The sequence below is a fragment of the Narcine bancroftii genome, chromosome 13 (genome assembly GCF_036971445.1).
Source record: "Narcine bancroftii isolate sNarBan1 chromosome 13, sNarBan1.hap1, whole genome shotgun sequence".
NCBI classification, from domain to species: Eukaryota; Metazoa; Chordata; class Chondrichthyes; order Torpediniformes; family Narcinidae; genus Narcine; species Narcine bancroftii.
Window position 1 is genome coordinate 45,113,916 of NC_091481.1, and position 26,803 is coordinate 45,140,718.

The 26,803-nt window shown below is 42.5% G+C and overlaps 1 protein-coding gene across 4 annotated transcripts in view; it reads left to right on the plus strand.

Annotated features, from left to right (window-relative positions):
* The window catches only part of lta4h (leukotriene A4 hydrolase), a 127,450-nt gene that overhangs the window by 31,720 nt on the left and 68,927 nt on the right, over window positions 1–26,803 (plus strand). For all 4 annotated transcript variants that reach the window (XM_069909136.1, XM_069909137.1, XM_069909139.1 and 1 more), the window contains exons 2-5: window positions 1,546–1,676; window positions 2,541–2,661; window positions 14,622–14,690; window positions 16,478–16,582. In XM_069909136.1, coding sequence (XP_069765237.1) covers window positions 1,546–1,676; window positions 2,541–2,661; window positions 14,622–14,690; window positions 16,478–16,582 — 426 coding nt within the window. The remainder of the gene's footprint in view (window positions 1–1,545; window positions 1,677–2,540; window positions 2,662–14,621; window positions 14,691–16,477; window positions 16,583–26,803) is intronic.

A 26,803-nucleotide genomic window follows, 5' to 3' on the forward strand; every position in this document is an offset into this window, starting at 1 on the left:
ATGTCAATGACTACTGTCTGCATGACAGTAGAAATGAATCGAAATACAGAGGCTACACTGCAAGATGCATACCATAGTTTTAGATCTGTGCAGTTCCTTTATGCCTCCACACTTTTCTCTTGCCATCACTTTGACAGACATTTTTCCAGAATTTTAAATACTTCTTGGCCATCCTGTTTCTGTCACTAACTAGTGGTTTGCATCTTGCAGTGTAGCCTCTGTATTTTTGATCACAAAGTCTTCTGCAGACAGTAGTCATTGACATATCCATACTTATCTCCTGAAGAGTGTTTCTGATCTGTGGCAAAGCCATTTGGGGATTTTTCTTCATTATAATGAATTATTCTGTCTTCAGCAGTGGGTGAATTCCTTGAAATATTAGTCCCTTTACGATTACTGAGTGCATCCTTGCCCTTCCTTCTTAATCATGTTCCAAACTTTTGATTTTGGTAACCCTAAGGTTTGGGAGATGTCTCTCAACTCACGTAGAAAAATGGCAAAACTCCAAAGGTGATCAAAAGGTTAAGAAGTAAGCCTAGCTCTCTTATACCTGTACCAATGAATCATACTCATAAACACCTGTGAAGTCAAAATTTCCAAGCATTATGCTGCCCTGAAATGAGGGGAAATAAGTATGAAAAGTGCTATAATTTTTTACATGGTCAAACTAAAACAGTGATTCTCAACCTTTTTTCCCCCACTCACATACACTTTAAGTATTCCCTATGCCATAGGTGCTCTGTGATTAGTAAGGGATTGCTTAAGGTGGTATGTGAGTGGAAAGAAAAAGTTTGAAATCCACTGTTTTAATCGTACCTCATTGACTCATGTGCACGGTTTCATAACTCCAAAAGAAATGGGCGAGTGACAATTTTTCTCCAGCAAAATATTACAGTAACAATTGGGTCTAATGCAGTGATTCTCAACCTTCCCTTCCTACCCTTACTAATCACAGAGCATCCATGGCAAGGGATTACTTAAAGTGGTATGTGAGTGGAAAGAAAAAGGTTGAGAACCACTGAACTAAAATATATACAAATAACCTTAAATAAAATCTGGAATGTGCACTTTAATTATATGTGAATTGTTTGATTACAAATTTAAAACAATGGAGGTTAGGGGCAAATAATGGAAAAAAAAATGTCTTTTATCCCAAATATTGTGGAGGGCAGTATCTATCATGCGCAAGCAGCAGAATATTAATTCAATTCGGGCATCGTTTTTGGTGCAGACATTGTGGATCAATGTACAGAGCAGTGCAGTTAGCACAAAGCTGTTACAGCATGAGCAACTTTGTTCTAATCAGGTGTTGGTGTAATGAATTTGTACGTTCTCTCCATAACCTGCTTGGGTTTTCTCCGGGCACTTCAAAGTCCTTCCATGCTCCAAAACATGTGGTTTAGTAGGTTAGTCAGGTGTAATCGGGACTTCTAACATGCTGTTTAATTTTAAAAAATTTTGAAAAAAGTCTTGTAAAATTGTGGACACAAATAGCGTGCAATTTTCAAACTTTTTATTGATTCACTATTTTCATTTTATTCACAGACCTTGGATACAAGAGACCTTAAAATAATTAAAGCTACTAGCAATGGACTTGAAGCAGAATTTTCACTTGGAGATGAGCACAGCTTTAAAGGAACACCCTTAACAATTTCCTTTCCATTTGAAATGCTACGGTATGGATGTTAAATCTGAGGAAGTGGTTTCTAATTTGGTTCCTCGCCACCTTTTTCATCTTAAAAAAAAATTAGGCATACAGCACTGTAACAGGCCATTTCGGCTGCCCAATTTACAACCAATTAACCTACACCCCAGTACATTTTTGAAGGGTAGAGGATACCAGAGCCCCAGGGAAAACCCACGCAGACACGGAGAGAATGTACAAACTCCTTTTAGACTGCCTGGAATTCAAACCCAAGTCTGATGCCAATCGCTGGCACTGGCTAACTGCCACACTGTATATTTGATGCTGGGGAATTTTGTGTAGTCACAGATGGGATTGAAGATTGTGGGGTGAATTGAAATTAGAGAGATTTGATCTCACTTTAAAAGGTTTCACTATGTCATTTATGTGTTCTAAGCTTTTTTTTTCAAGTTTAGAATGGAACATGCCTGAATAATACTTTAAAATTAAACTGAAGCACAAGAAAGACAAAAAATATTAATAAGCATGGAGACAAGTAATATCAGTAAAGTAATAGAGAAGCTAATAGAAGACCAATCCCCTGCATTTGATGGCCAACATCCTTGGGTTGTAAAAGAGTTGGCTGTAGACAGCTGGTGATCACATAAAATGTTTGTTCTAGCTATGATTTGATAAACCCAAGGCTCAGATAGATTCTTGGAATGCAGGGGAATTGGGGAATATATGGATCAGATGGAGAGTGAAGTTAATGTGTATTTTGATGGATGGTGGAACAAGGTTTAAGGATTTCAGTGATTTTTCTGACCTTCTGTCTTTTCTAGCCACCTGATTGTGTATGCCTCAACATGAACCAAATTCTAATTATTACTCATCTCGACTATTTCTGATCTTGCAGAGGCCAACAGGCAGTGGTGGAAATTTCATACGAGACGTCACCGGAAGCTTCAGCTTTGCAGTGGCTCACTGCTGAACAAACTGCTGGGAGAAAGCACCCATATCTCTTCAGCCAATGTCAGGTATAAGAATTATAGAAGCACTTTTTAATGAAAAATATTGTGGTTTTTTTTTCATGGCCCATTGTAGAAGTGGAGAGTTGGAGGCTTTGGTTCAAGAGGATTTGGCGAGCAGAGGCTGAGGACGTGGATAAGATCTTTTCATAGTAGAAGTGGAGATGGCAGCACAGACAGTGGTACGCTCCAAATGCAGGATGTGGGGAAAAAGGGTTCAGCACAAGTGCCCCTAATAACTTTTCTTTCTTTCTTTGGCTTGGCTTCGCGGACAAAGATTTATGGAGGGGTATGTCCACGTCTGCTGCAGGCTCATTGGTGACTGACAAGTCCGACGCAGGACAGGCAGACACGGTTGCAGCGGTTGCAAGGAAAATTGGTTGGTTGGGGTTGGGTGTTAGGTTTTTCCTCCTTTGTCTTTTGTCAGTGAGGTGGGCTCTGCGGTCTTCTTCAAAGGAGGTTGCTGTCCGCCGAACTGTGAGGCGCCAAGATGCACGGTTGGAGGCGAGATCAGCCCACTGGCGGTGGTCAATGTGGCAGGCACCAAGAGATTTCTTTAAGCAGTCCTTGTACCTCTTCTTTGGTGCACCTCTGTCTCAGTGGCCAGTGGAGAGCTCGCCATATAACACGATCTTGGGAAGGCGATGGTCCTCCATTCTGGAGACGTGACCCACCCAGCGCAGTTGGGTCTTCAGCAGCATGGATTCGATGCTTGCGGACTCTGCCAGCTCGAGTACTTCGATGTTGGTGATGAAGTCATTCCAATGAATGTTGAGGATGGAGCGGAGACAGCGCTGATGGAAGCGTTCTAGGAGTCGTAGGTGATGCCAGTAGAGGACCCATGATTCGGAGCTGAACAGGAGCGTGGGTATGACAACGGTTCTGTACACACTGATCTTTGTGTGTTTCTTCAGGTGGTTGTTTTTCCAGAGTCTCTTGTGTAGTCTTCCAAAGGCACTATTTGGCTTGGTGAGTCTGTTGTCTATCTCTTTGTCGATCCTTGAATCAGATGAAATGGTGCAGCCGAGATAGGTAAACTAGTTGACCGTTTTGAGTTCTGTGTGCCCGATGGAGATGTGGGGGGGCTGGTAGTCATGGTGGGGAGCTGGCTGATGGAGGACCTCCGTTTTCTTCAGGCTGACTTCCAGGCCAAACGTTTTGGCAGTTTCCGCAAAACAGGACGTCATGCGCTGAAGAGCTGGCTCTGAATGGGCAACTAAAGCAGCATCGTCTGCAAAGAGTAGTTCACGAACAAGTTTCTCTTGTGTCTTGGTGTGAGCTTGCAGGCGCCTCAGATTGAAGAGACTGACATCCATGCGGTACCGGATGTAAACAGCATCTTCATTGTTGAGGACTTTCATGTTTCAGCATCATGCTGAAGAAGATAGTAAAGAGGGTTGGTGCGAGGACGCAGCCTTGCTTCATGCCGTTGTCAATGGAGAAGGGTTCAAAGAGCTCATTGCTGTATCTGACCCGACCTTGTTGGTTTTCGTGCAGTTGGATAACCATGTTGAGGAACTTGCGGGGGCATCCGAGGCGCTCTAGTATTTGCCAAAGCCCTTTCCTGCTCACGGTGTCGAAGGCTTTGGTGAGGTCAACAAAGGTGATGTAGAGTCCTTTGTTTTGTTCTCTGCCCACCAGGCTCACCTTGCAAAGCCTTTCTGGCCAGGGAAAAAACGAGCCTTGCGTCTCGCATGCAGCCATCTTCAGCGCAAACTCCGGGACATCCAAAATGAGTGGTGGACTAGCTTCACCAAACGAACCCAGCTTAGCGCCGACATTGGCGACTTCAGAGACACTAAAGGCGGTGTACGGCCCCTCACCCCGTCCAAAGCCCTCTGCGCAGCTCAGACGGCGAAGTCCTCCTCAGTGACAAGATCTCCATCCTCAATCGATGGTCAGAACACTTCCAATCCCTTTTCAGTGCCAACCGCTCAGTCCAAGAATCCCTAATAACTACACCTGAAACAGGTGCATGCAGCTGCAGCCCCTTACAGACTATTATGGGAACTGTAGTTGGAGCCTGATGAACTCTGGATAATTTGGGGAGATAAAGGTGGGGTGATAGATAGAAGCTATCAGGATATAGTCACACCTGAGACCAGAGGCAGGTATCTAGGCGATTGTTAGGAGAGACAAGGGGAATAAAGCAGTCAATGCAGAGCACTCAGGTGGCTGATCCACTCAAGAATAAGTACTTTATGCTGTTTTGGATACTTTTGGGGGAGGGGCAGGGGAAATGATGTACCAGGAATGTTGTAGTGGTCAGGTTTCTGGTCCAGAGTCTGGCCCTTAAGGGCAAGAAGAGGAGAGCTGTAGTGATTGGAGATTCATTAGAGGCACAAACATGAGGTTCTGTGAATAAGTTTGGGACTTCTAATGGTTTTTTGACTCCCAGGTGCCAGGTTCTCCTATAGAGTCACAACATTCTCAAGCGGGAGGATGATCCACATTGGTACCAGTGGCATAGATAGGAAAGGAAATATAGGGAGTTAGGAAGGTAGCTAAAAAAACAGAAGGGTGGTAATCATTGTTGTGCCATGCACCAGTGAGGGTAGAATTAGGAAGATGGCAGATGGCATAGCTGAAGGGTTGGTGCAGGGGGCAGAGATCAGATTTGTGGATCATTGGGATCTCTTCTATACAAGAAGGATGGGTTGCTTTTGAATGGTAGAGGGACTAATATCCTGTCAGGCACATTTGCAAAAGCAGTTGGGGAGGGTTAATACTAGTGTGGTAAGGGGATGGGAACCAGAATAAGAGGGCAGTGAACAGGGCAGAAGAAGCTGCTTTCCTACTCATTGGTGATGAATTTTGCAGTAAGATCGTGGAAGTTTAGGAAGGAAAGGCAGTCAATAGGGCAAAATTACAAGTGCAAGATTAATTATTTAACTTGGTGTACTTTGGAAATAAAATTGTGAAGGGTGATAAATACAACACTGAAGGTCTTGTATTAGGGCAGCACGGTTGACTTAACGGTTAACGCAACATCTTTACAAAGCCAGCGATAAGGACCGGGGTTCAAATCCAACGCTGTCTGTAAGGAGTTTGTACATTCTCCCCAGGGGCTCCAGTTTTTCTCCCACCATTCGAAACAACATATTGGGGTGTAGGTTAATTGGATGTAAATTGAGTGGCAGGACCTCGTCGGCTGAAATGGCTGAAATAAGGTGGTTGATCTAGTGGTTGCAGCTGAAAGTTCGCACATATAGTAAGTATTGTGGCCATTACTGAGTCATGGCTGAAAATAGAGCACAGCTGGGAATCAAATATCTATTGACATACAGGGTATTGGAAAGAGAGGAAAGTAGGCAGAGGGGTTGGGGTAGTTTTGCTGGTTAAAAATTGAATTAAACATTTGGAGAGAGGTGACATTGGATCTGAAGATATAGAATCCCCATGTGTGAAATTAAGAATCTGTAAGGGTACAATGAGACTGATGGCAGTTGTATACACACATCCAAACAGTAGCCAGGATGTGCCATTTCTTAAATCACAGTGATCCTGTTTACCTCTTTCTAATGATTTAATGTTGTTCCTTACCAACGGAGCCACACCACCCTCTCTGCTTACCTGCCTATCCTTTCGATCCTTTGTATCCTTGGACATTAAACACCCAATGACATCCATCCTTTAGCTATCACATCATCCCTGCCAACTTGTAGCTGCACTGCAAGGTCATCATCTTTATTTCTTGTGCTGCATGCATTCAGATACAAAACCTTAAGCTGTTTGTTACTTTTGACTGTCTCTCTGGCATTGCAACTCATCCCACTGGCTGCAATTTTGCCCTCTCTGCCTGTCCTTCCACACAAACTCCCTACCAGTTGTCCCAACTTGTGCGCCAACTGTCTCTTCTCTGCCTCTTCAGTTTGGTTCTCCCCCTCCCACACCGTGAATCTAGTTCAAATACTCCTCTTTCCCTCCAGTTCAGGTGCAACTCATCCCATTTGTATAGATCACCCCTTAACCCAGAAAATGTTTCAATGACCTTGCTACCAGCACCATCTCTTCAGCCACACATTTGTGTGCACTATCTTTCTGTTCTGACTTTCCCCCAGCTTGTGGCACCGGGAATAATTAGGAATGATCACCTTGGAGGTTCTCCTCTTCAGCCTCTTTTCTAACTCCCTAAACTGACTTTGCAGGACTTCTTCCCCACTCCTACCTACGGTATATAATTGGTATCATTATATACCACAACCTCTGGCTGCTCATCCTCCCCCTTAAGAATATTCTGCACCAGCTCAGAGACACCCTGGACCTGAGCACCTGGGAGGCAACATGCTATTCTGGAGTCATTTTGGTGGCTGTAGAATCTCCTCTCTATTCCCCTGACTATCACTCTATCTGAATTCACCCTTCTGTTCAGAGCCTCAGAGCCAATCCCAGGCCTATTGGTCTGGCTGCAGCTGCTGCTGCCTGGCCCAGATAGGTTATTGCATTCGCTGGTATCCAAAAGGTATCCAAAGGGAAATGTTGCTGACAGAAATTGCCATAGGGGTACCCTGTACTACCTGCCTATATCCTTGCCCCATCCTGTCTGTCACCCAGCTACCTTTCTCCTGCCTTCCAGATGTGATTGCATCCCTGTAACTCTTGTCTACCACCCCCTAGCCTCCCGAATGACCTGGAATTCATCTCTTGCTTCCATTTTTCAAAAAAAATTGCAATTAAAAGACAATTATTTTCATAAATACATTCTTTAACACCATATGATGTTCCTGGCCATAACCACATTTAAAAGTTCTTTTGTCTTCATAATCTTTCCTCAGAAGCTTTCTTTTTCACCTAAAGGCTGGTACTGCCAATATTGTTGTTCTTCAGTATCATCAGCTTGGACTTGTATCTCATGGAGACTAAAAATTTTAAGGCAATTTGGCATTTCTTGAGTGTTTGCAAATGAACTTCTTCATTACATTGCAAAAGGAAGTAATATTTTTGGAGTTCAAGAGTCTGTCATGTGAGCCAGTCATAAAGGAGAATAAGATTGACGTCTCTCTGATCCAATTTGTTGTTTTTTGGAGGGGCTATGCAGGAAATTCTAGCACTGAGATGTGTGCTGGTCAGTTTCATGGGAATACAAAATGTCTTGTCCAATTGCTGTTGGTTGTTTCGGTTTGGGCTTTGGTGAATATCTGGCTTTGGCGAGGAGAGCGAGTAACTTTAAGGTGAGGGACTGATTTTTTTGGTACTACCTTCACAGCCAGTCAAATTCTTTCTTCAAAATTTTTATGCATAAGTTCAGTCCTGTGCCTTGATCCTCCTGCGCAATGTAGGAGGTGTGTCCAGCTGCAGTTCCTGTCAGCATTACAGCTGTGCATGGCTTCACTTTGGAACATCTTGATGCTGAGAATGTTGGGGATAATATAGTTAGAGAGTTAATCACACTACAGTTTAAGAGGCTAAGAACAGATAGGGAATGGGTGATCAACAGGCAGAGCAGCAGCAGGAAGATAGTACAGGAGTCCTCTGTGGTCATCTCCCTCCCAAACAAATATACTGCTTTGGGGAAGGCAGTAGTCAAGATTGTGGCACCATGATAGAAAGGCAGGATAAAAAGTGACAGAGCTATGGTGGCAAGGGATTTTCCATGGTGAGGGTAATAAACAGGAGTTTTTGTGGCTCTGGTCAGGGCTCCAGATTGGTATGTTCCCTTTGAGTATAAGGGTCAGGGATGCCCAAGAGAGGGCATTCTGAAGGGGGGCAGTGAACAGCCAGTTGTCATGGTGTATATAGGTACCACTGATATAGGAAAGAAGTGGGATGAGGTCTTACAACAGGAATTTAGGGAAGTAAGACAAATTAAAAAGTAAGTTTTCATAAGAAGTTATCTCAGAATTACCTGCCAGTCAGAGAAGAACTAGCAAAATCTTTAGGATGAATGTGTGGCTTGAGCAGTGGTGTAGGAGGCAGAGTCTCAGATTCCTGGGGCACTGGAACCTGTTCTGGGATAGGTGGGACCAGTATAAACCAGATGGTCAGTTCTTGGCCATGACTGGGATCAATGTCCTTGTTGGGGGGTGGGGGGGGGTGTTTTCTTGTGCTGCTGAGGAAGATTTAAGCTAATATGGCAGGGGGTTTAAGCTAATATTGGAATCCAGGCAGAAAAACAGAGGGAAGCAATGCAGAGACCAAAGCAATAGTTAGAAATGACAAAAGTAAGAGTGGTGTCCAGAAAAGTCAAATGCAATAGAAACGTAGATTACTGGATTCTAAAAAGATAATGAGTGTAAGGGTAAATTACCTGAATGCCCATAGTATTCAAAAACAAAGGGATATGAATGAATTCGTGGCCATTGCAGAAATGTTTTTGCAGGGTGGAAGTGATTGGGAGTTAAATATCCAGGGATATCAAGTAATACAGAAGGAGGGGAAGGAAGATAAGAGAAGTGGATAGTTCTCTTGATCAAAGGAGTAGAATATTGAATCCATCTGGGAAGAGATTAGGAATAGTGAAGAAAGAGGGGAAAAAAGCAGTGGGAGTTGTTCATAAGCCACCAAGTAATAGCACAACAATAACACAATAACACAACCAATAAATATCTGATAGCAGTTGTTATGGGGATTTTCACATAGAATGGGCGAATCAAGTCGATTGAAGAAGTCTTGAGAAGGACTGCAGAATGCATTAGTAATAGTTTTCTTGAAAAACATGTTACGGAACCTACAAGGGAACATGCTATCTTAGATTGAGTCCTGTGCAATGAGACAAAATTAATGATTGTATAGTTGGGGATACTCTCGGAAAGAGTGATCATTGTATGATTGAATTTCTTATACAAATGGAGGGTGCAGTAGTTTAATCTGAAATTAGTGTATTATGCTTGATCAAAACAGGATGAGGGGGAAGTTGGCTAGCAGGCTATATGGTGGGACAGTTGAAATTTCAAAGATTTTTTTTTTACAGTGCTCAACAAAAGTATTAGTTAAAAACTAGAACAGTAAGCATGAGGAAAGCCAGCCTTGGATTTCAAAGGAAATAAAGAAGCCATCAAACTCGAAGCTCGAGCGTACAAAGTTGCCAACAGTAGTGGGAGACTGTAAGATTGGTAAAATTCTGAAAAGCAACAAAGAACCACTAAACAATGAATAAAGAAAGAAAAGACAGATAATGTACAGAGTATACAAACAGGTTGTAAAAGTTTTTATAATTATATATACCGAAAAGGGTAGCTAGAGTGAACGTAGGTCTCCTGGAAGATGAGAAGGGAGCATCAATATGGGTTGATATGAAAGAGGCCAAGGCTTTGAATGACTATTTTGTGTCTATCTTCATGGAAGAGGATTTGTCTAACATGCCACTGATGGGAGGAGAAGACTTTGCAGTTAATAAAGAGGTAATGGTGAACAAATGGTGGGCGCAAAGATCACTCTTTAGTTCTGATGGAATGCATTCCAGGATAATGAAAGAAATAGTGAAGTTATTTATAGTCAAAGTGTGATAATTTACCAAAATTCTCTGAACTCTGGGCAGGTCCCAGTTGATTGGAAGACCAAATGGATTGGGCGGCATGGTTGGCATAGCGGATAGCGGAACGCCTTTACAGTGCCAGCAATCGGGACCAGTGTTCGAATCCTGCGCTATCTGTAAGGAGTTTGTATGTTCTTCCTGTGTCTGCATGAGTTTTCTCCAGGAGCTCTGCTTTCTTCCCATCATTCAAAACATATTGGAGTTGTAGGTTAATTGGGTGGCATGGACTCGTGGGCCGAAATGGCCTGTTACTATGCAGTATAGATAAATTAAATTAAACAGTGAATGTCACACCACGATTTATAAAATGATTTGGCCAAAGGCAGATAACACTAGGTCTGCAGTTGAGGAAAATGCTTGAGGAAGAATGGCTAGACATCTGGCCAGATATTTTTCCATCGGGCAGACAGAGCATGTACTCAGGAAGGACCGTCTTGTTTGAATTTAAATTTCAAATTTAAATTTAGATATACTGCACGGTAACAGGCAGCCCATGAGTCCATGCCATCGAATTTACAACGGTTAATCTACATCCAGAGTACGTTTCAAATGGTGGGAGGAAACCGGAGCCCTGGGAAAAAACCCACGCAGGCAAGGGGAGAATATACAAACTCTTGGCAGACAAAGAGTTACCAGTCCTGATCACTGGTGCTTTAAGGGCGTTGCACTAACTGCTACACCAACCATGCTGCCCAATCTTACTGGAGTTCTTTGAGCATATAATGAACACAGTGGATAAAGGGAAACAGGTGGATTTGCCTGCTGGATTTTGAGGAGTTGTTCAATAAAGTGCTACACAAAGATGAGGATGCATGGAGTTGGGGGTAAAGGATTGACAGAGTTGGAGGATTGGTTAATCAATAGAAAGCAGAGATTTTGGTTAAATGGGTGGTAATCCCTGATGAGCAGAGTGTCACAGAGGTTGGTGCTGTTCAATGAATAGTCAACTGTTCATTGACTGTTTGGAAGAGGGGCTGAGTGGAAAAGCAAATTGCACAGAATATATGTAGAGAATTCAGAGAGATGTCGTTGGCAAGGGTCTGGCAGATGGAGTACAATGTTGGTTAACATGAGGTCATCCACTCTGGAAGGAAATGGAGGATCAGATTATTTAAATAATGAAAGATTTCAGCACGTTACAAAAAGGGATTTGGGAGTGTTTGTGCATGAATCGCAAAAGGTTGGTTTTCAGGTGCAAAAGGTAATCAAGAAGTCAAATGAATGTTGGCCTTCATTGCTGGAGGGATTGAATTTAAGAACAGGGAAGTTCTGTTGCAACCATACAGGGTCCAGGTGAGACCACACCTGGAGTATTGCGTGCAGTTCTGGCCTCCAGACTTGAGGAAAGATGGTGGCTTTGAAGGTGGTGCAGAGCAAGTTCATGAGGTTGATTCCAGTGGTGAGGTGGTTAGCCTGAGGAGAGATTGAATTGCCTCGGACTATACTTGCTGAAATTCAGAAGAATGAGATAGGATCTTCAGCATTTATTTACATGGACAGATCATTGTTTTGCAGCATCATCAATTAGTGGAAACGTTTATATAAACCACCTTAAAAAATAAATTTTAAAATAATGCAATAAAAGTCAAAATAAGGCAGTGTGTGGTTCATTGTTCAATCATGAGTCTGATGTCAGAGGAGAATAAATTGTCCTTGTGCCGCTGAGTGCTTGTCTTCAGGCTCCTGTATCTTTATCCCAATGGTAATAGAGTGAAGAATGAAGAGGGAAGTGGGGGTCTGTGAGGAAACACCTCTTCTAGATATCCTTGATGGAGTGACTGGTACCTGTGATGTCGCAGACCAAGTTAACAACCTTCTGGAGTTTTATCTTGTGTCGAGTGCTGGCATCTCTGTATCAGACAGTGATGCAACCAGCCAGTATGCTCTCCACGGTGCATCTATATATGTTTTGGAGAGTCTTTGATGGCATACTGAACCTCCTCCAACTCCTCAGAAAGTATAGAGGCTCCAGAACAGATTCTTGGAGAGTTGACACCCAGGAATTTGAAGTTCTTGACCCTCTCCACTGCTGAGCCCTTGATGAGGACTGGTTGGTGTTTTCCTTATTGAAACATAAAATTATGAAAGGGATACATACCTATCTACTGTTAGGTGAGACTAGAATGATGGGACATAGTCTCAAGATTTGGGTGAGTAGAGGAACTGATTTTCCTAGAGTAGTCAATATCTGAAATCTTCTGGCCGAGGAAGCAGTAGAGGTTACCTATAGTAAAGAAATTGTTACGCTGAAAAGGCTGGTAGGTGAATTTGTGTCCATGGCCAGATCAGTTGGCTACACTTCTTTCTTCTGTTCTTGTTTCTGTGGAGTGTAGTTATTGCTGTGGAGTGTGTGCATTGGAAGCAGGGTGATTAGGGGGAAGAAAAATGTCTCCTTTCTAGTCATAGACATGATGTTTTGCAACGTTGAATGGGGCCTTTGGCCAAACTTGTCCATGCCAAAAAAGTCCCACCATCTACGTTTGGCCCATATCCCGCTAAACCTTTCCGATCCACATACCTTTTTAAAATATGCTACAATTGTACCCAACTCTACTACTTTGGCAGCTTGTTCCACGTTTTACCTATCACCCTTTGCATCAAAAATTGCTCCTTATATTCGTAAATCTTTTCCCTTTCACTGTAAATCAATGCCCTTTAATTTTAGATTCCTTATATCCTGGGTGGACTATTTATATTGACCAAGTCACCCAAGATTTTGGATATATATATATATTAAAAAAAAGACCCTGTTCCACTACTGATGCTCCGGGATGTCCAGCCTTTCTTTATAATTCAAACCCCCACATTTGATGATACTGGAAATGGACATTCTTGTTACTGAAACAGCTATTGTGCTTAAATAGGCTTACAACTTGGCCTGCTGCAAGTCATTTTGTACCCTAATTCTATTTGAATGATTCTAGTATTATAAAATGCGTTAATTTTGAGACACTCTTCTGCATGTCGCTGTTTAGGCCTATAAGTTAAATTGAAAATCTAAAAGTTCACCAATGTCAGCAGAATCACAAATGGCAATAAGGAAGTAAACAGGAGGGAGAGAGATCAGCTCTATAAGAGGTGTCACATCAGCATCTTTGTGGTTTTGTTGGCAAAACCATTTTTGCTGTGGACTTCAGGAGGGAATCATCGAGCGTTCAGTAGTGGAGAGGGTCAAATTTCTGGATGTCAGATTCTCTGAGGATCTGTCATGGAGCCTTCACTTTGATGCAATCACAAAGAAGGCTTGCCAGCGGCTAGAATTTGAGATGCTTGAGATTTGTTATGTCACCGAAGACTCTCAAACTTCTACAGGTGTACCATGGAGAGCATTCTGGCTGGTTGCATCACTGTCTGGCATGGAGACGCCAAATCTCAGGACAAGAAAAATCTCCAGAGGGTTGTTAACTTGGCCTGCGACAATACAGGCACCAGACTTCACTCCATCGAGGACAACTATATGAGGTGGTGTCTTAAAAAAGAAGCCTCTATCCTCAAAGACCCCCACCAACTTAGCCATGCGCTCTTCACTCTGCTACCATCGAGAAAAAGGTACAGGAGCCTAAAGACGAGCATCCAGGGGCACAAGGACATCAGATTCCTGAATGATCAATGAATCAAAGACACTGCCTTACTTTTCATGCACTACTATTTTTATTTATTTTTTTATATATTATTTTTGTAAGAAGGTTATAATCTGAATGTTTGCACTGTGATGCTGCCACAAAACCCCGAATTTTGTGACTTGGTCATAACAATAAATTCTGATTCTGAAATCCTTAATGTAAAAAGGTGGAATTTTTTTTTGTTTTGTATGAATAACACTAGTCAACAATTCTTTTCAAAATGTTTGCATCCTAAAAAAAATTGGGATTTTGATAGACAACTTCAAGCTGAACTCAAAAATAATTTCAGATCTGCTGTATCGTGAGGGAAGTTAGAAATATTAAATTAACTTGTATTGAATTGAGCCTGTTTAATCACATAATGATGCTGACACATTGCATTAGTTCAATTGACCTAAAAATGTTTTGCCGCTAATTTTCATTTGCACTCTGCATCTGGTGCCTTTTGTGTCAGTGTCCAACAATTGTTGACCAGCATTGATAAATTCCAGTTGCCCGGACACTGCTTTTCCATGGTCATAATGTCCTGGTGAAACCTTTCACTGTGTTTGTCACTGACTGCACCAAGATCAGCAGGGAAGAAGTCTAAATAAGAATGCAGAAAATGAATTTTCAAATGACGTGTTACACCTCATGGTTTTGTATGCTTAAAACCACAAAAATAGGTTATGTCTAGAAATGTGAGTGGAAATCTTTAAGATAATTTTTGTGATCAGCAGCCCAAAATCCATAAAATACATCCAAAATTATTCAGAAAGCAAATCTTAGTTGTGCAGTGTAATCTAACACCTGTTCACTAGGATTTATTTAAACTAATTAAGAACTGGTCAACATCAATTTTGTGTTTTGTTTTTTTTATATAAAACAAATAGGCAATACATTGCCGAAGTATGGTTCCTTGTCAGGACACACCATCTGTGAAAAGCACTTACAATGCACGGGTAAGTAACCAAATATGTGTCAATAAAATGGAGATGCATTTGTCTTATTTTCTTGAATTTATTTTGGGATTTTAGACCAGCAATTATTGCCTGACCCTAACAGCATCAATACATGGTCCTGCTTTGCACTATAATGTAATTTGTCTTATCTCTTTTTTAATGGTAACAATGTGGAAGAAACCATCTGTCCCAGATAATGGGTTTGAAACACTAAGTATGAGTAGATTTCTAAGAATATGTAGGACTTGCCTTAATAGTTCCCCTTCTCGGTCATTCCTTCTGTATTCACAGTACAGTAATATGGCAGTCTAGTTGTAACCCAGTTTCAATGAATGAATTAAAAGGGCTGTGCATGAATAGTTTTTCAGGGAGGCGAGTAAAATCATGATATTTTCTTAAGTTCAGTCATAAGATTTGTGAATTTATATAGTTATATGGCCACAATTTCAAAGTATTCGTATACTGTATATTTAAAAAGGTAAAAAAATATGGAGAACTCTTCAGATGCATGTTAGCATTCTAGATAATTTAGTGCCAGGAAGTGTGAAACCATGATTTTGATTTTGTGGGAGAGGGGGACATGGAATAGGGGGAAGAAATAAGGACAGGAAATCTAAGTAAATGGTAAAAAATTATTATTTTTTTTTAAAAAGCTTAGGAATGGATGGACATGGGAATGGAATTACAGGTAGAAAGAAGTTGAAAAGAGAGGTTTTGCCATAATAGCCTTCATAAATCAAAGTATTGAGTATAGGAGTTGGGATGTGATGGTCAAGTTGTTAGATATTGGTGAAGCCAAATTTGGTGTATTTCGTGCAGTTTTGGTCACTTAACTACAGAGAGGATTACAATATGTTTGAAAGAGTGCAGAGGATGTTTGCAAAGATAGTGTTGGGACTTGAGCAACTGAGTTACAGGAAAGATTAAGCAGGTTAGGATTATTCCCTGGATCGTAGAAGAGTGAGCAGAGATTTAATAGCGGTATACAAAATTATGATGGGTATAAATCATGGAAAAAGTCTGCTTGCATTTTCTCTGAGGTTAGAAGAGATTTAAAAACTAGAGAATCTGACTTAAGGGTGAAAGGGGAAAAGGAGAACTTTGCCTCAAGAATGGTGGGGTGTGGAATGAGATACCAGCTGAATTGGTAAACATAGGCTTAGTTTTGATATTTAAGAAAAATTGGGTCAGTTACATGGATGGGAAGGGTATGGAGGGATAAGGTCAGTGGGACTAGGCAGAAGAATAATTCAGCATGGACTAGAATGGCCAAAGGGCCTGTTTTGGCTGTAATGTTCTATGGTTCTATTGATAACCTGGATATATTTTAAATACAGGAACATAAATTGAACGCATAGTTGCAAGATTATAAAAGAAAGGAAGCATTGCTGGCCTCAATAGATGTTAGTCTCCATTTCAAGAAACTAGCCGAGCATAGAATGTGGAAGAGATTGTCAGAATTGTGCAGATGTGGGATTTCAGTTTGTGGAGACACCACAAAGGTTGATAAATTATGGCAAAATTAACAAATTGCTCAAAACATAAATCAAGCAAAACATTTCTTGGGTGTTACAAAGTTTAATCTGTGATTGTGTTTTTAAGATTGTTGGTAGAAGAACCAGGAAGATGCATAAATATATGATTTGAAATGGAACACTGAGAAGGGTGTTATGTAAGCAGACAGCCTGGGAGTTAAGCAAGGGAAAATTACATGGCTGTAGATCTGCTTTTACTTATTTTAACAGTGAAAACAATTGATGTGTGTGGACACTTTCTTTTCTAATTAGGTATCTGTTCCAAAAGAGCTCGTTGTTCTTATGAGTGCTAACCGAGATGGAGAATTGCCTGATAACCATGATGAGAGTAGGAAGATTTATTGTTTTCGACAAACAGTAAGTATTGCATATGTTTCTTTCTCTTTGGCTTGACTTCGCGGACAAAGATTTATGGAGGGGGTAAATGTCCACGTCAGCTGCAGGCTCGTTTGTGGCTGACAAGTCCGATGCGGGACAGGCAGACACGGTTGCAGCGGTTGCAGGGGAAAATTGGTTGGTTGGGGTTGGGTATTGGGTTTTTCCTCCTTTGCCTTTTGTCAGTGAGGTGGGCTCTTGTCAGTGAGGAGGTTGCTACCCGCCAAACTGTGAGGCGCCAAGATACACGGTTTGAGGCGATATCAGCCCACTGGCGGTGGTCAATGTGGCAGGCACCAAGAGATTTCTTTAGGCAGTCCTTGTACCTTTTCTTTGGTGCACCTCTGTCACGGTGGCCAGTGGAGAGCTCGCCATATAACACGATCTTGGGAAGGTGATGGTCCTCCATTCTGGAGACGTGACCTACCCAGCGCAGCTGGATCTTCAGCAGCGTGGACTCGATGCTGTCGACCTCTGCCATCTCGAGTACTTCGACGTTAGGGATGAAAGCGCTCCAATGAATGTTGAGGATGGAGCAGAGACAACGCTGGTGGAAGCGTTCTAGGAGCCGTAGGTGATGCCGGTAGAGGACCCATGATTCGGAGCCGAACAGGAGTGTGGGTATGACAACGGCTCTGTATACGCTTATCTTTGTGAGGTTTTTCATTTGGTTGTTTTTCCAGACTCTTTTGTGTAGTCTTCCAAAGGCGCTATTTGCCTTGGCGAGTCTGTTGTCTATCTCGTTGTCGATCCTTGCATCTGATGAAATGGTGCAGCCGAGATAGGTAAACTGGTTGTCCGTTTTGAGTTTTGTGTGCCCGATGGAGATGTGGGGGTGCTGGTAGTCACGGTGGGGAGCTGGCTGATGGAGGACCTCAGTTTTCTTCAGACTGACTTTTGAAACTGAACTTCACTTAAAAAAAAAGTCTTGATAAAGAAGAAACTCATTGTGTATGTGTGTATATCTGTAAATAAAGTAGCATGTAATATCACTTGAAGGCAACTATTGGGAATCAGAGTGGCTGAACAAAACCCCCTGTATCTGGCACCTATGGAGACCTGTAGATGCTGGATAAATGTATTTGCCAGTTGCTTGAGATTGAATGGTTGGTGAACCAACCACAAGGGGGTGTCAATTTTAAACTTTTGTACTTTTTATCTATTTATCTTTCCCAGTTATTTTTTTGCCAGTTGCTTGAGTTCCAAATAATGGGAGTTTTTTCTTGTGGTCAGGTGGTTTGGAATTCTGTGGTTGGGATAATATACTTGTAGCCAGCTTCATTCGAGCACCAGCAAAGTTTTGCAAGGCTTAAAAAAAAGACACACCAAATTCAATACCTCAGTTGCTGGAAAAGTTTCTGTATGTCAGATGCAAATGAAGCACTTTGCAATTTCCTGTGCATGAGAAAATGCAATGGTTCAAGTTTTGCTGCAATTGAAGACAGGACTCTGACTGTGCTAAGCAGCTTGCACTAGCACATTTTAATGCTGGTTTTATACTCCAAAGGTGAAGTAAATGCTTTCTGCAATTGTCTGGCTTAGGGAATGCAAATTCATTAATTTCAATGCAGAATTTGAAGCCATAAGAAAGAAAGGTTTGAATCCATGACCCAACTGAAGAACACTACCATTTGGCCAGTTCCGTGTAACCTGTGCAAAGTTGCACAACTGATAGTAAACATTTGAATTGTCCAAATGTTATAAGCATACTGTAGACTTGTTAGTTCCGACTGGAAATGTAACATGGTCGTACAAGTTCCAAGCATTTACAAGATTTTTTTTCTTCTCATAGAAGAATTACATTGTTTTTATGCTGTCTTCTTCTTTGGCTTGGCTTTGCGGACGAAGATTTATGGAGGGGGTAAAAAGTCCACGTCAGCTGCAGGCTCGTTTGTGGCTGACAAGTCCGATGCGGGACAGGCAGACACGGTTGCAGGGGAAAATTGGTTGGTTGGGGTTGGGTGTTGGGTTTTTCCTCCTTTGCCTTTTGTCAGTGAGGTGGGCTCTGCGGTCTTCTTCATTTTTATGCTGTAAATCATCTATAATTGTCTATTCATTCCAACTAATCAATGCTGCTGTTAATGGTCCACTTGTGACTCTTCCACCCTTTTCTCGTCAGTGTAACCCTCTGTTCTCTTTTTGATAATTTTCTCATCTGATTTGAACCATCCAACAGCATTACTATATTTTCATCCCTTTATGACTTTTTAAAAAAAAGTTTCTGAATTGCTCACTGAATTTCATGATTGTTGATGATGGTCTTAAATTGTAGGCTTCCCAGGTGAAATTATATTCTATTTTTTTAAACTAACATGACAAAGTTTATTCAAAACGACAACGTTATTAGACACAAAACACACACACAGAGCTACAACGAAAAGCCACTATTAACATGTGGCAAAAAAACGGCAAGAAGCAGTAATCGCAACTGCCTCTCTATTAAACAGTATTTCACATCAAATTAAAACACATGAGATTCCCTGGAGGGCAAATATACTCTCTTTCTTTCCACTGTCAAAATCTTTCAAATTTTAAACACTTCTAAGAGCACTCCCTCAGCAGCTGTACTTGTGAGATCCAGTCTCCTCATTTTTTCTTTAGAAATACAAAGGTCTCTAGTTGCTGTGATTGTAGTAAAAATGCTGGAGGAACTCGGCAGGACTCGCAGCTTCCATAGGAGTAATGATGCATAACCAACTTTTCAGGCCTGAGCCCTTCACCATTTGAGCAAAAAGCAGGCTGGGTGAGGAGGGGCACAAGCCAACAGGCAAAAGATGATGATTCAAATGGATAGGAGGTCCAGAGAACATAACAGTGCAGAAAAAGATCCCTTCAGCCCTTCTAATCTGTGCCAAGCCATTTGTCTAGTTCCACTGACCTGCACCTAGTCCATAGCCTTCCATACCTTTCCCATCCATGTGGCTGTCGGAAGAGGAGAGGGGAAGGAAGGGTGGGGAGGGAGGAGACTCAGCAGGTCAAACAGCCTTTATGTAGCAAAGGTAAAGATATGAAACACTGGTGATTTAGCATTCCCATTGCTACATAAAGGCACTGTTTGACCTGCTGAGTGGAGGAGAGGGTAGAGGTAGAGGAGATGAAGGGGGTGGAGCGGAGAGGTGAAGGGAGGAGGAGTATAGACGACACTTTCCAAGTCCTAGTATTTCCCAATTTCAAAATGTCATCTTCAAGGAAACGTGAGGTCAATTCTGAATTACTATCTTATTAATTCAATAAACCAAACTTTGTAGCTGCAGCTTTAAGTAGCTTTAATTTGTTAATAAAGAAGATAAACATTTTGCATAACTTTGCATTGAGATTTTCATAAGTATAATGATATAACAATATTCAACTTTAAACAGATATAAGAATAAATAGAAAAAATTAAGACAAAATAAGATGAATTCAAAGAAAAGTATCTCGAGCTGATGTCTCTCATGAATCTTCAAAGTATGAAATGAAGCTCTCGGTCTCCTCGGATATTATGACATATGATTTCATAGTCACTATGGTAACACCACAAACAATCCTTTCTTAAAGGGATAGGCATAACTATGAATCAAATACAAAATTTTAATCTTTACAAGGAGCAGGAGGAGTATTTTTAATCTTCATTTCAAGCTAAAGCCAGATAGTGTCGATTCTTAATTTTGATTAATCTACCTTTTGTCCATCATAGTATTGAATCGTATACAAGTGGTCGCTATATTATTGTTTCATGGAAATTGTACAATAAAATGGTGATTTTTGCTATTGTTTATGTGTATGCCCCTAATGTAGTGCTGGGTGGGGATTTTAATTGTTGGTTAGATCCTGTTTTAGACTGTTCAACCCCTAACCCTGTCACAATGAGTAAATCCGCTTCATTAATTAATTCTTTCTTATCAGATTATGGTATCTCTGATGTTGACGTTTTCTGTATCCAAATAGGGGAGAGTATTTTTTTCTTTTCACACTGTCATACTTCTTCTAGAACTGACTATTTTCTCACTTTAATCAATTGATCTCACTGACACATTTTTGTGATTATCAGAGTGTGGTAATGTCAGATCAAGCCCCTGTTGTATTATTCATGACCCTCCCTGGCCTCCCTCAAATAAAAAGACACTGGCATTTCAATTCAATTTTGCTATCATTATAATAATCTTGTGAAATTTATGGAGGAGCAGATAACTTTTTTCTTTAATACAAATACTTTGTTAGAAACTTCCAGTTTGATTGTTTGTGATGTTTTGAAAGCTTTTCTCAGGGACAGATCACTTCTTATACCACGAATATAAAAAGGAAGGCCACTGAAGAGAGATTAGAATTAGTTAATCAAATTAAACAAATAGATCAAGCATGTGTTCAAGTTTTTTAAAAAAAGTCCTGATTTATATGAATGTTATGAGCCCAGAGGACTCCAAAACCCAGCAGCAATAGAAATTCACCAAGACAAATAGTTACTTAAACAAAAGTTGCTTTTAATTTTCTTTAAATATAATAAAAAGATCAAACTTTAACTTATTACTACTAATTTCAGATTTTATTATTGGCCAGTCAATATACATAACCTTTTGGTTTGGTTACATTTTCATAACCAAATGAAACATCCAGTATGGATAGCAATGGAGTTGAATTTTGCTAAAAACGTTTCCATCTCAGCACTTCTCGGATTCTCACTCCCTTTTTCTTTAAATAAATCAATTGCCAATTCTGTTGTCAGGCAAACTCTGAGAGTCTGGGTGCAGCTCAGAAAACATTTTAGATTTCACAGTTTTTCTCTTTCAAGTCTTATTCTATCCAATCATCTTTTTCAACCTTCTTTACATGATTTTGCTTTTTCTGATTGGTACAGATTGGGTATTGAACGTTTCAAATATCTTTTTATTGACAACAATTTGGCATCATTTGAACAGATTTCTGAAAAGTTCAATTTACCAAATACTCATTTTTTCAGATACTTACAAATCGGGCTTTTTCTTTCACCCCAGATACCTAATTTCCCTTGGGCACCTAATGTGAACATTATTGATTTTTTTTTTAGTTTACAACTTTCTCACAAATGTCTAATATCCATTATTTATGATAAGTTGGAAGGTTTAAGACATGCTCCCTTAGTTAAAATTAAAAATGCCTGCGAACAGGATTTGTTACAATTTAAAGTTGTTTATAGTTGTATGTCTAAAATTAAATCAGCTCCTATTTATTCAGATATAGACACTTTCTGTGATAAATATAAAAGGAGAGAGACTTCTCTCATCCACATGTTTTGGTCATGTCCTAGACTCAAAAGATGTTTCAAACTTTATCCTAAATTAAATTAAATATTTTTGGCACAAGAGAGGATGAATTTCTTTGAACTCTAATCAAATGTTAAGTTCGGTCTTTTGCCTCTCTCTTAGCCACAGTTGCTGCCTTGCCTACCTATGCTCAATGGCTAAGGGACATTATGTCCTGTTTAAGTCTAGAAAAAATTTGTGTTACAAGATCAAACCAGCAACCACAAAGAAGGCATATCACACAGGGGTAAAGATGAACAAAAAATTCACCTTCAAACTTTAATTAAAATTAAAACTTTAATTAAAATTCCACCCATTTATTTGAATAGTCTAAAACAGGATCTGACTGGTTACTATGCAAATCTCTATAACAGTGTAAAACTAATAAGTTCCTCAGCCTAAATGTAACATATGTAATTAAAGTCTAAGCTACACTTTCAACTAGCCCCTACAGAAAAACTTGCCAACTTGACACTAAACACACAAGACTTACAAAACTTCGATCTCAACTGAAGCAAAGATCATAAACAAAATTCAGTTTGGTGAACTGAAGCCAAAAGATCTTTGAGAGAGAGAGAGAAAGCAGAAAATTCGAAGTTATCTTTTGTTGCTTGCAGAGAGAGGAACCACTGGCTTGGTCCGGATCCTTCTGGCTGCCTTCGGAATGTTCATCCTTTTTGAAGTCCCAACATTCTAAACTATCCTCCAGACCATGACTCATGCTCTAGGCCTTCTTCCACTCCACAGCACCCTCAGTGGTGGTTTATTGTCCAAGTCCAGAAATTTTTAGATCATTTTTTGCACATGCTCAGTCCGTCTCCCACTCTCTCAGCAGTCCTCCTTCACCTTGACTTTCTAAGCCAAACAGTTACTTTTTAACATAAAACCACACAACACATAGGCCAATACACAACACAGAACTCTGTAACATTTGTTATTCAATTATTAACTCAAATGTTATGGGGAGCATTCTTGAATCTTTTCCACAACTCTTAGGCATAATAGAAATCCTAAACTGTAGTGGGGTCGCTACTGCTACAGCCAGGTTATATTTCACGGTTATAGCTCTTGGGCTGTAGCTCGAAACTTGCAGAGGAAAGAAGACACGCACGCCAGTAGAGAGTATTGGACACTGAGTTTATTCAGGGGAACCTCTGCCTTTTATAGTGAGCTCTGCTGCATCACTACCAGGGCGTGGCTTGAGTTGGCTGGTCGGTTCCAGCATCCAGGCCTCAATTGGGACCCCTGCGATCTGCTGGTGGTGGTTATCCAGTTTCACTATTCAACCGGCAGTCTATGGAAGCAGGCATTTCAGCCTGTGTGAGGTCTTGCTGGTCACTGCGTTCGACGGCCATTTCCAGTGTTGGCCCGAGGTGCGGGCTGTGGGCCTCTACACGACCCCCCCCCCCCAGAACCAGCAATCGGGGCAGAGTTCTTAGGAGGCTGACCTCTGCTCCGTGGGTTCAGATGGGTGATGGGCTGGTCAGAGTCTAAGTAGGCCAGTTTCAACCAGTTGATGATAAAAGTCTCCTCTCTGCCACTAATGTCCAGAACACAGGAGGAGCTTCTGAGATGGTATAGCCCCTTGTAAGGCCTCTGGAGAGGTGGCCAGTGTGCACCGTGCTGAACAAGTACATATTTACAATCCGCCAAGTCTTTGGGGATGTACATATGGGTCTGAGCTTGGTGGGGGCTAGGGTGCCTAGGCGCCCACGAAGCCAGGACAGTATGGTTGCTGGGGGCTCCCCTAAGCCTTCAGGGGTCATTACAAATTCGCCCGGTGTGACCAGCGTGTGCCGTAGAGCAACTCACCGGAGGATGCCTCGAGGTCCTCCTTGGGTGTGCCTTGAATTCCCAAGAGGACCCAGGGAAGCTCATCAGCCCAGTTAGGTCCAGTCAGCCTTGCCATTAAACCCACCTTGAGGTATCTGTGGATCCTCTCCACCAACCTGTTGGCCTGTGGGTGGTACACCATGGTGTGGTGGAGTTGGGTCCCCAAGGTGTGGGCTAAGGCACAGACTAGAAGTGAATTAGGCCCCCTGTCTGAAGTGAGGTGTTTGGGGACTCTGTAACACGCTACCCAAGTTTTGAGTAGGGTCAGTGCGCATTCCTCTGTGGAAACCTCCAATAGTGGCATCACCTCGGGTCATCTGGTCAGTGTGAGGATGTAGCGTATGCCTCTGGACACAGGTAGGGGCCCCACAATGTCAACGTGCATGTAGCTGAGCCAGAGGGCTCAAATGTTTGTGGGGGACCTTGGTGTGCATCTGAATTTTGGACGACTGGCGATGAGTACAAGTCCTGGCCCATAGCACAACCTCTTTGCGGAGGCCATGCCAGACATACCTGTAATCCTGATAGCGAAGTGAGCCAAGTTATGAACTGAGTCGAATACTTGCCTCCTCCATGCGACTGGAACAACAGGGCGAGGTTTACCCGTTGAGGTGTCGCAGAGCAACGTGCAATTGCCGGGGGCAATCTGGATGTCCTCCAGATGTAAGGCGGTGAGCGCTGTCCGGTACATTGGAATGTTAGGGTCTTTTTGATGTGCTTCTGCCATGGTCGCGTAGTCGATGCCAGGGGTAGGGCCGTGTGCAGCCAAGATAGCTGGACGGGTTAGGGCGTCAGCCACCATGTTGGATTTACCAGCTATATGCTCAAAGTCTATAGTAAAATCAGAGATGTAAGATAGGTTCTGCTGTTGCCTGACTGACCACGGGTCAGACACATTATGGAAGGAGAATGTAAGGGGTTTGTGTTCCGTGTAAATTTTCAATTTCCTGCTCTCCAGGAAGTATCGAAAGTGCCGAATTGCCAGGTATAAGCTTAACAGTTCTCTGTCAAAGGCACTGTACTTGAGCTCTGGTGGCTTGAGGTGTTTACTGAAAAAGGCCAGCAATTGCCAATGTCCATCAACGAGCTGACATCCTCTGATTGCTATGCCGGAGGCGTCTGTGGTGAGGGCAGTAGGGGTATCTGTTCTGGGGTGCACGAGGAGGGTGGCGTTGGCTAGAGCGTTCTTAGTGACCTGGTAGGCCTTAGTGGCCTCTTGGGTCCATTGTAAGTTTTTATTTGGGCTCTGTCATGAGGGGAAAGAGTGGTCTCATGTTGCGTGGCCACTGCAAGTATGAACTAGTGATAAAAGTTGGCCATACCTGCAAACTCCTGTAGCCCTTTCACCGTTGAAGGCATGGGGAAAGAGTGGATAGCCTCCACCTTCGCTGGCAACGGTCTGGCCCCGTGATGATCGATTTGATGGCCCAGGAAGTCGATAGTCTCTTAGCCAAATTGGCATTTGGCTGGGTGGATGGTGAGGCCAAAATCACTTAGCTTGGAGAACAGTTGTCGTAAGTGGGCGGCGTGCTTGGTGCGGGTGTGGCTGGCAATTAGAATGTCATCAAAGTAGACTAGTGCAAAGGGCAGGTCCCAGCCCACCACGTCCATCAACCTCTGGAAAGTCTGACCCAGGATTTTAACCCGAACGGCATGCGGAGGAATTCAAACAATCCAAAGGGGGTTATGATGGCCGTCTTTGGGATATCATCTGGGTGAACCGGGATCTGGTGGTAGCCTCTGATGAGGTTCACCTTTGAAAATATCCATGCCCTCTTGTAAGTTCGCAATAAAGTTTGAATATGGGGCACAGGATACCTGTTGGAAACGGTGGCCACCCGCTGACTTGGGAACCATGTGCAGGAGTGAAGCCCAGGGGCTATTAGAGCACCGCATGATGCCCAGTTCCTCCATTTTTAAAAAACTCATCACTAACCAAGCTAAATTTTACAGGGGGGAGGTGATGCGCCCTGGCATGGAGCGGAGAGGCCTCAGTCATGATCTGTGCCTCAATCCATGTTTGGGTTCTGCCGAACGGAAGAGAGGTGTGGTGATGGTGGGGAAATCCGTCAGGATCCTGACAAATTTTCGTTGGTGGCAGTACTCACCAAGTGCACCTGGGGGGTTGGTGAGCTTGGTGCCATTGAGGGAGAACGATTGAACGTTCCAGTTGACGGCCCTTGATGACCACTAGGAGGGAGTGGGCCCTCAGGAAGATGGCACCTAAAAGTGGTTGGTGCATGGCTGCCACGGTGAATGTCCAGGTGAACCAGCGATGTCTGAAACAGAGGGGCATGGAATGGGTACCAAAAGTTCAGATACTGGAGCCGTTTGCCGCTCAGAGTTCTTGGCCCATTTTGCTGCAGTGAGCCTTGAAGCTGGTGGGGGGATGACACTGAATTGTGCCCTAGTGTCCACTAAGAAGCGTCCTGGATATGTAGGAGGCTATGCAGTTCTTTGGTTGTCACAGCCTTCAACGACGGCCAGCCTGGGCGTTTCCCTGGAACGTGCAGGGGGAGCAGCATCGCCAGGCATCGGAGCCCCACCGTTGATGATAACAGTACAGCTTACCGGTGGGGTGTCTGGTTGGTCAGTCGGATGGTCGGTTGGATGGCCAGTCAGTGTTCCTCATGGCCAGGCGTTGTTGACGTGGTGTCATCACCTGGTCATTTGAAGTGCAGGTGTCCCTCTTCGCCACTCCTCCTTGGGCAGCCTCTCCAGGAATATTTGCTTGAACAGAGGGCAGGAGGTGTGCCCATCGCAGAGAGTGAGCATGTCACTCATGAAGGTGGATAGGGCCCTGACCTCCAAACCGTCGATATGCAGCAGACGGACAGCACACTTGCACTTTGAGAGCCTGAAAGTCCGGGTTAGTAGCTCTTTGATGGCTACATACCTTCCTTGTTTCGGAGGAAATTGATAATCCAGGCTGCCGTGTCCTGGTCGAGGGCGCTGACCACATAGTAGTAGCTTGTGTCATCCTCTGAGATCTTTCGTAGCTGAACTACGCCTCGGCTTGCTGGAACCACACCCGTGGTTGGGTGGTCCAGAAACAGGGCAGTTTCAAAGCCATGGTGTTGATCTTGGGTTGTTGCTCCATCGTCAGGTCCAA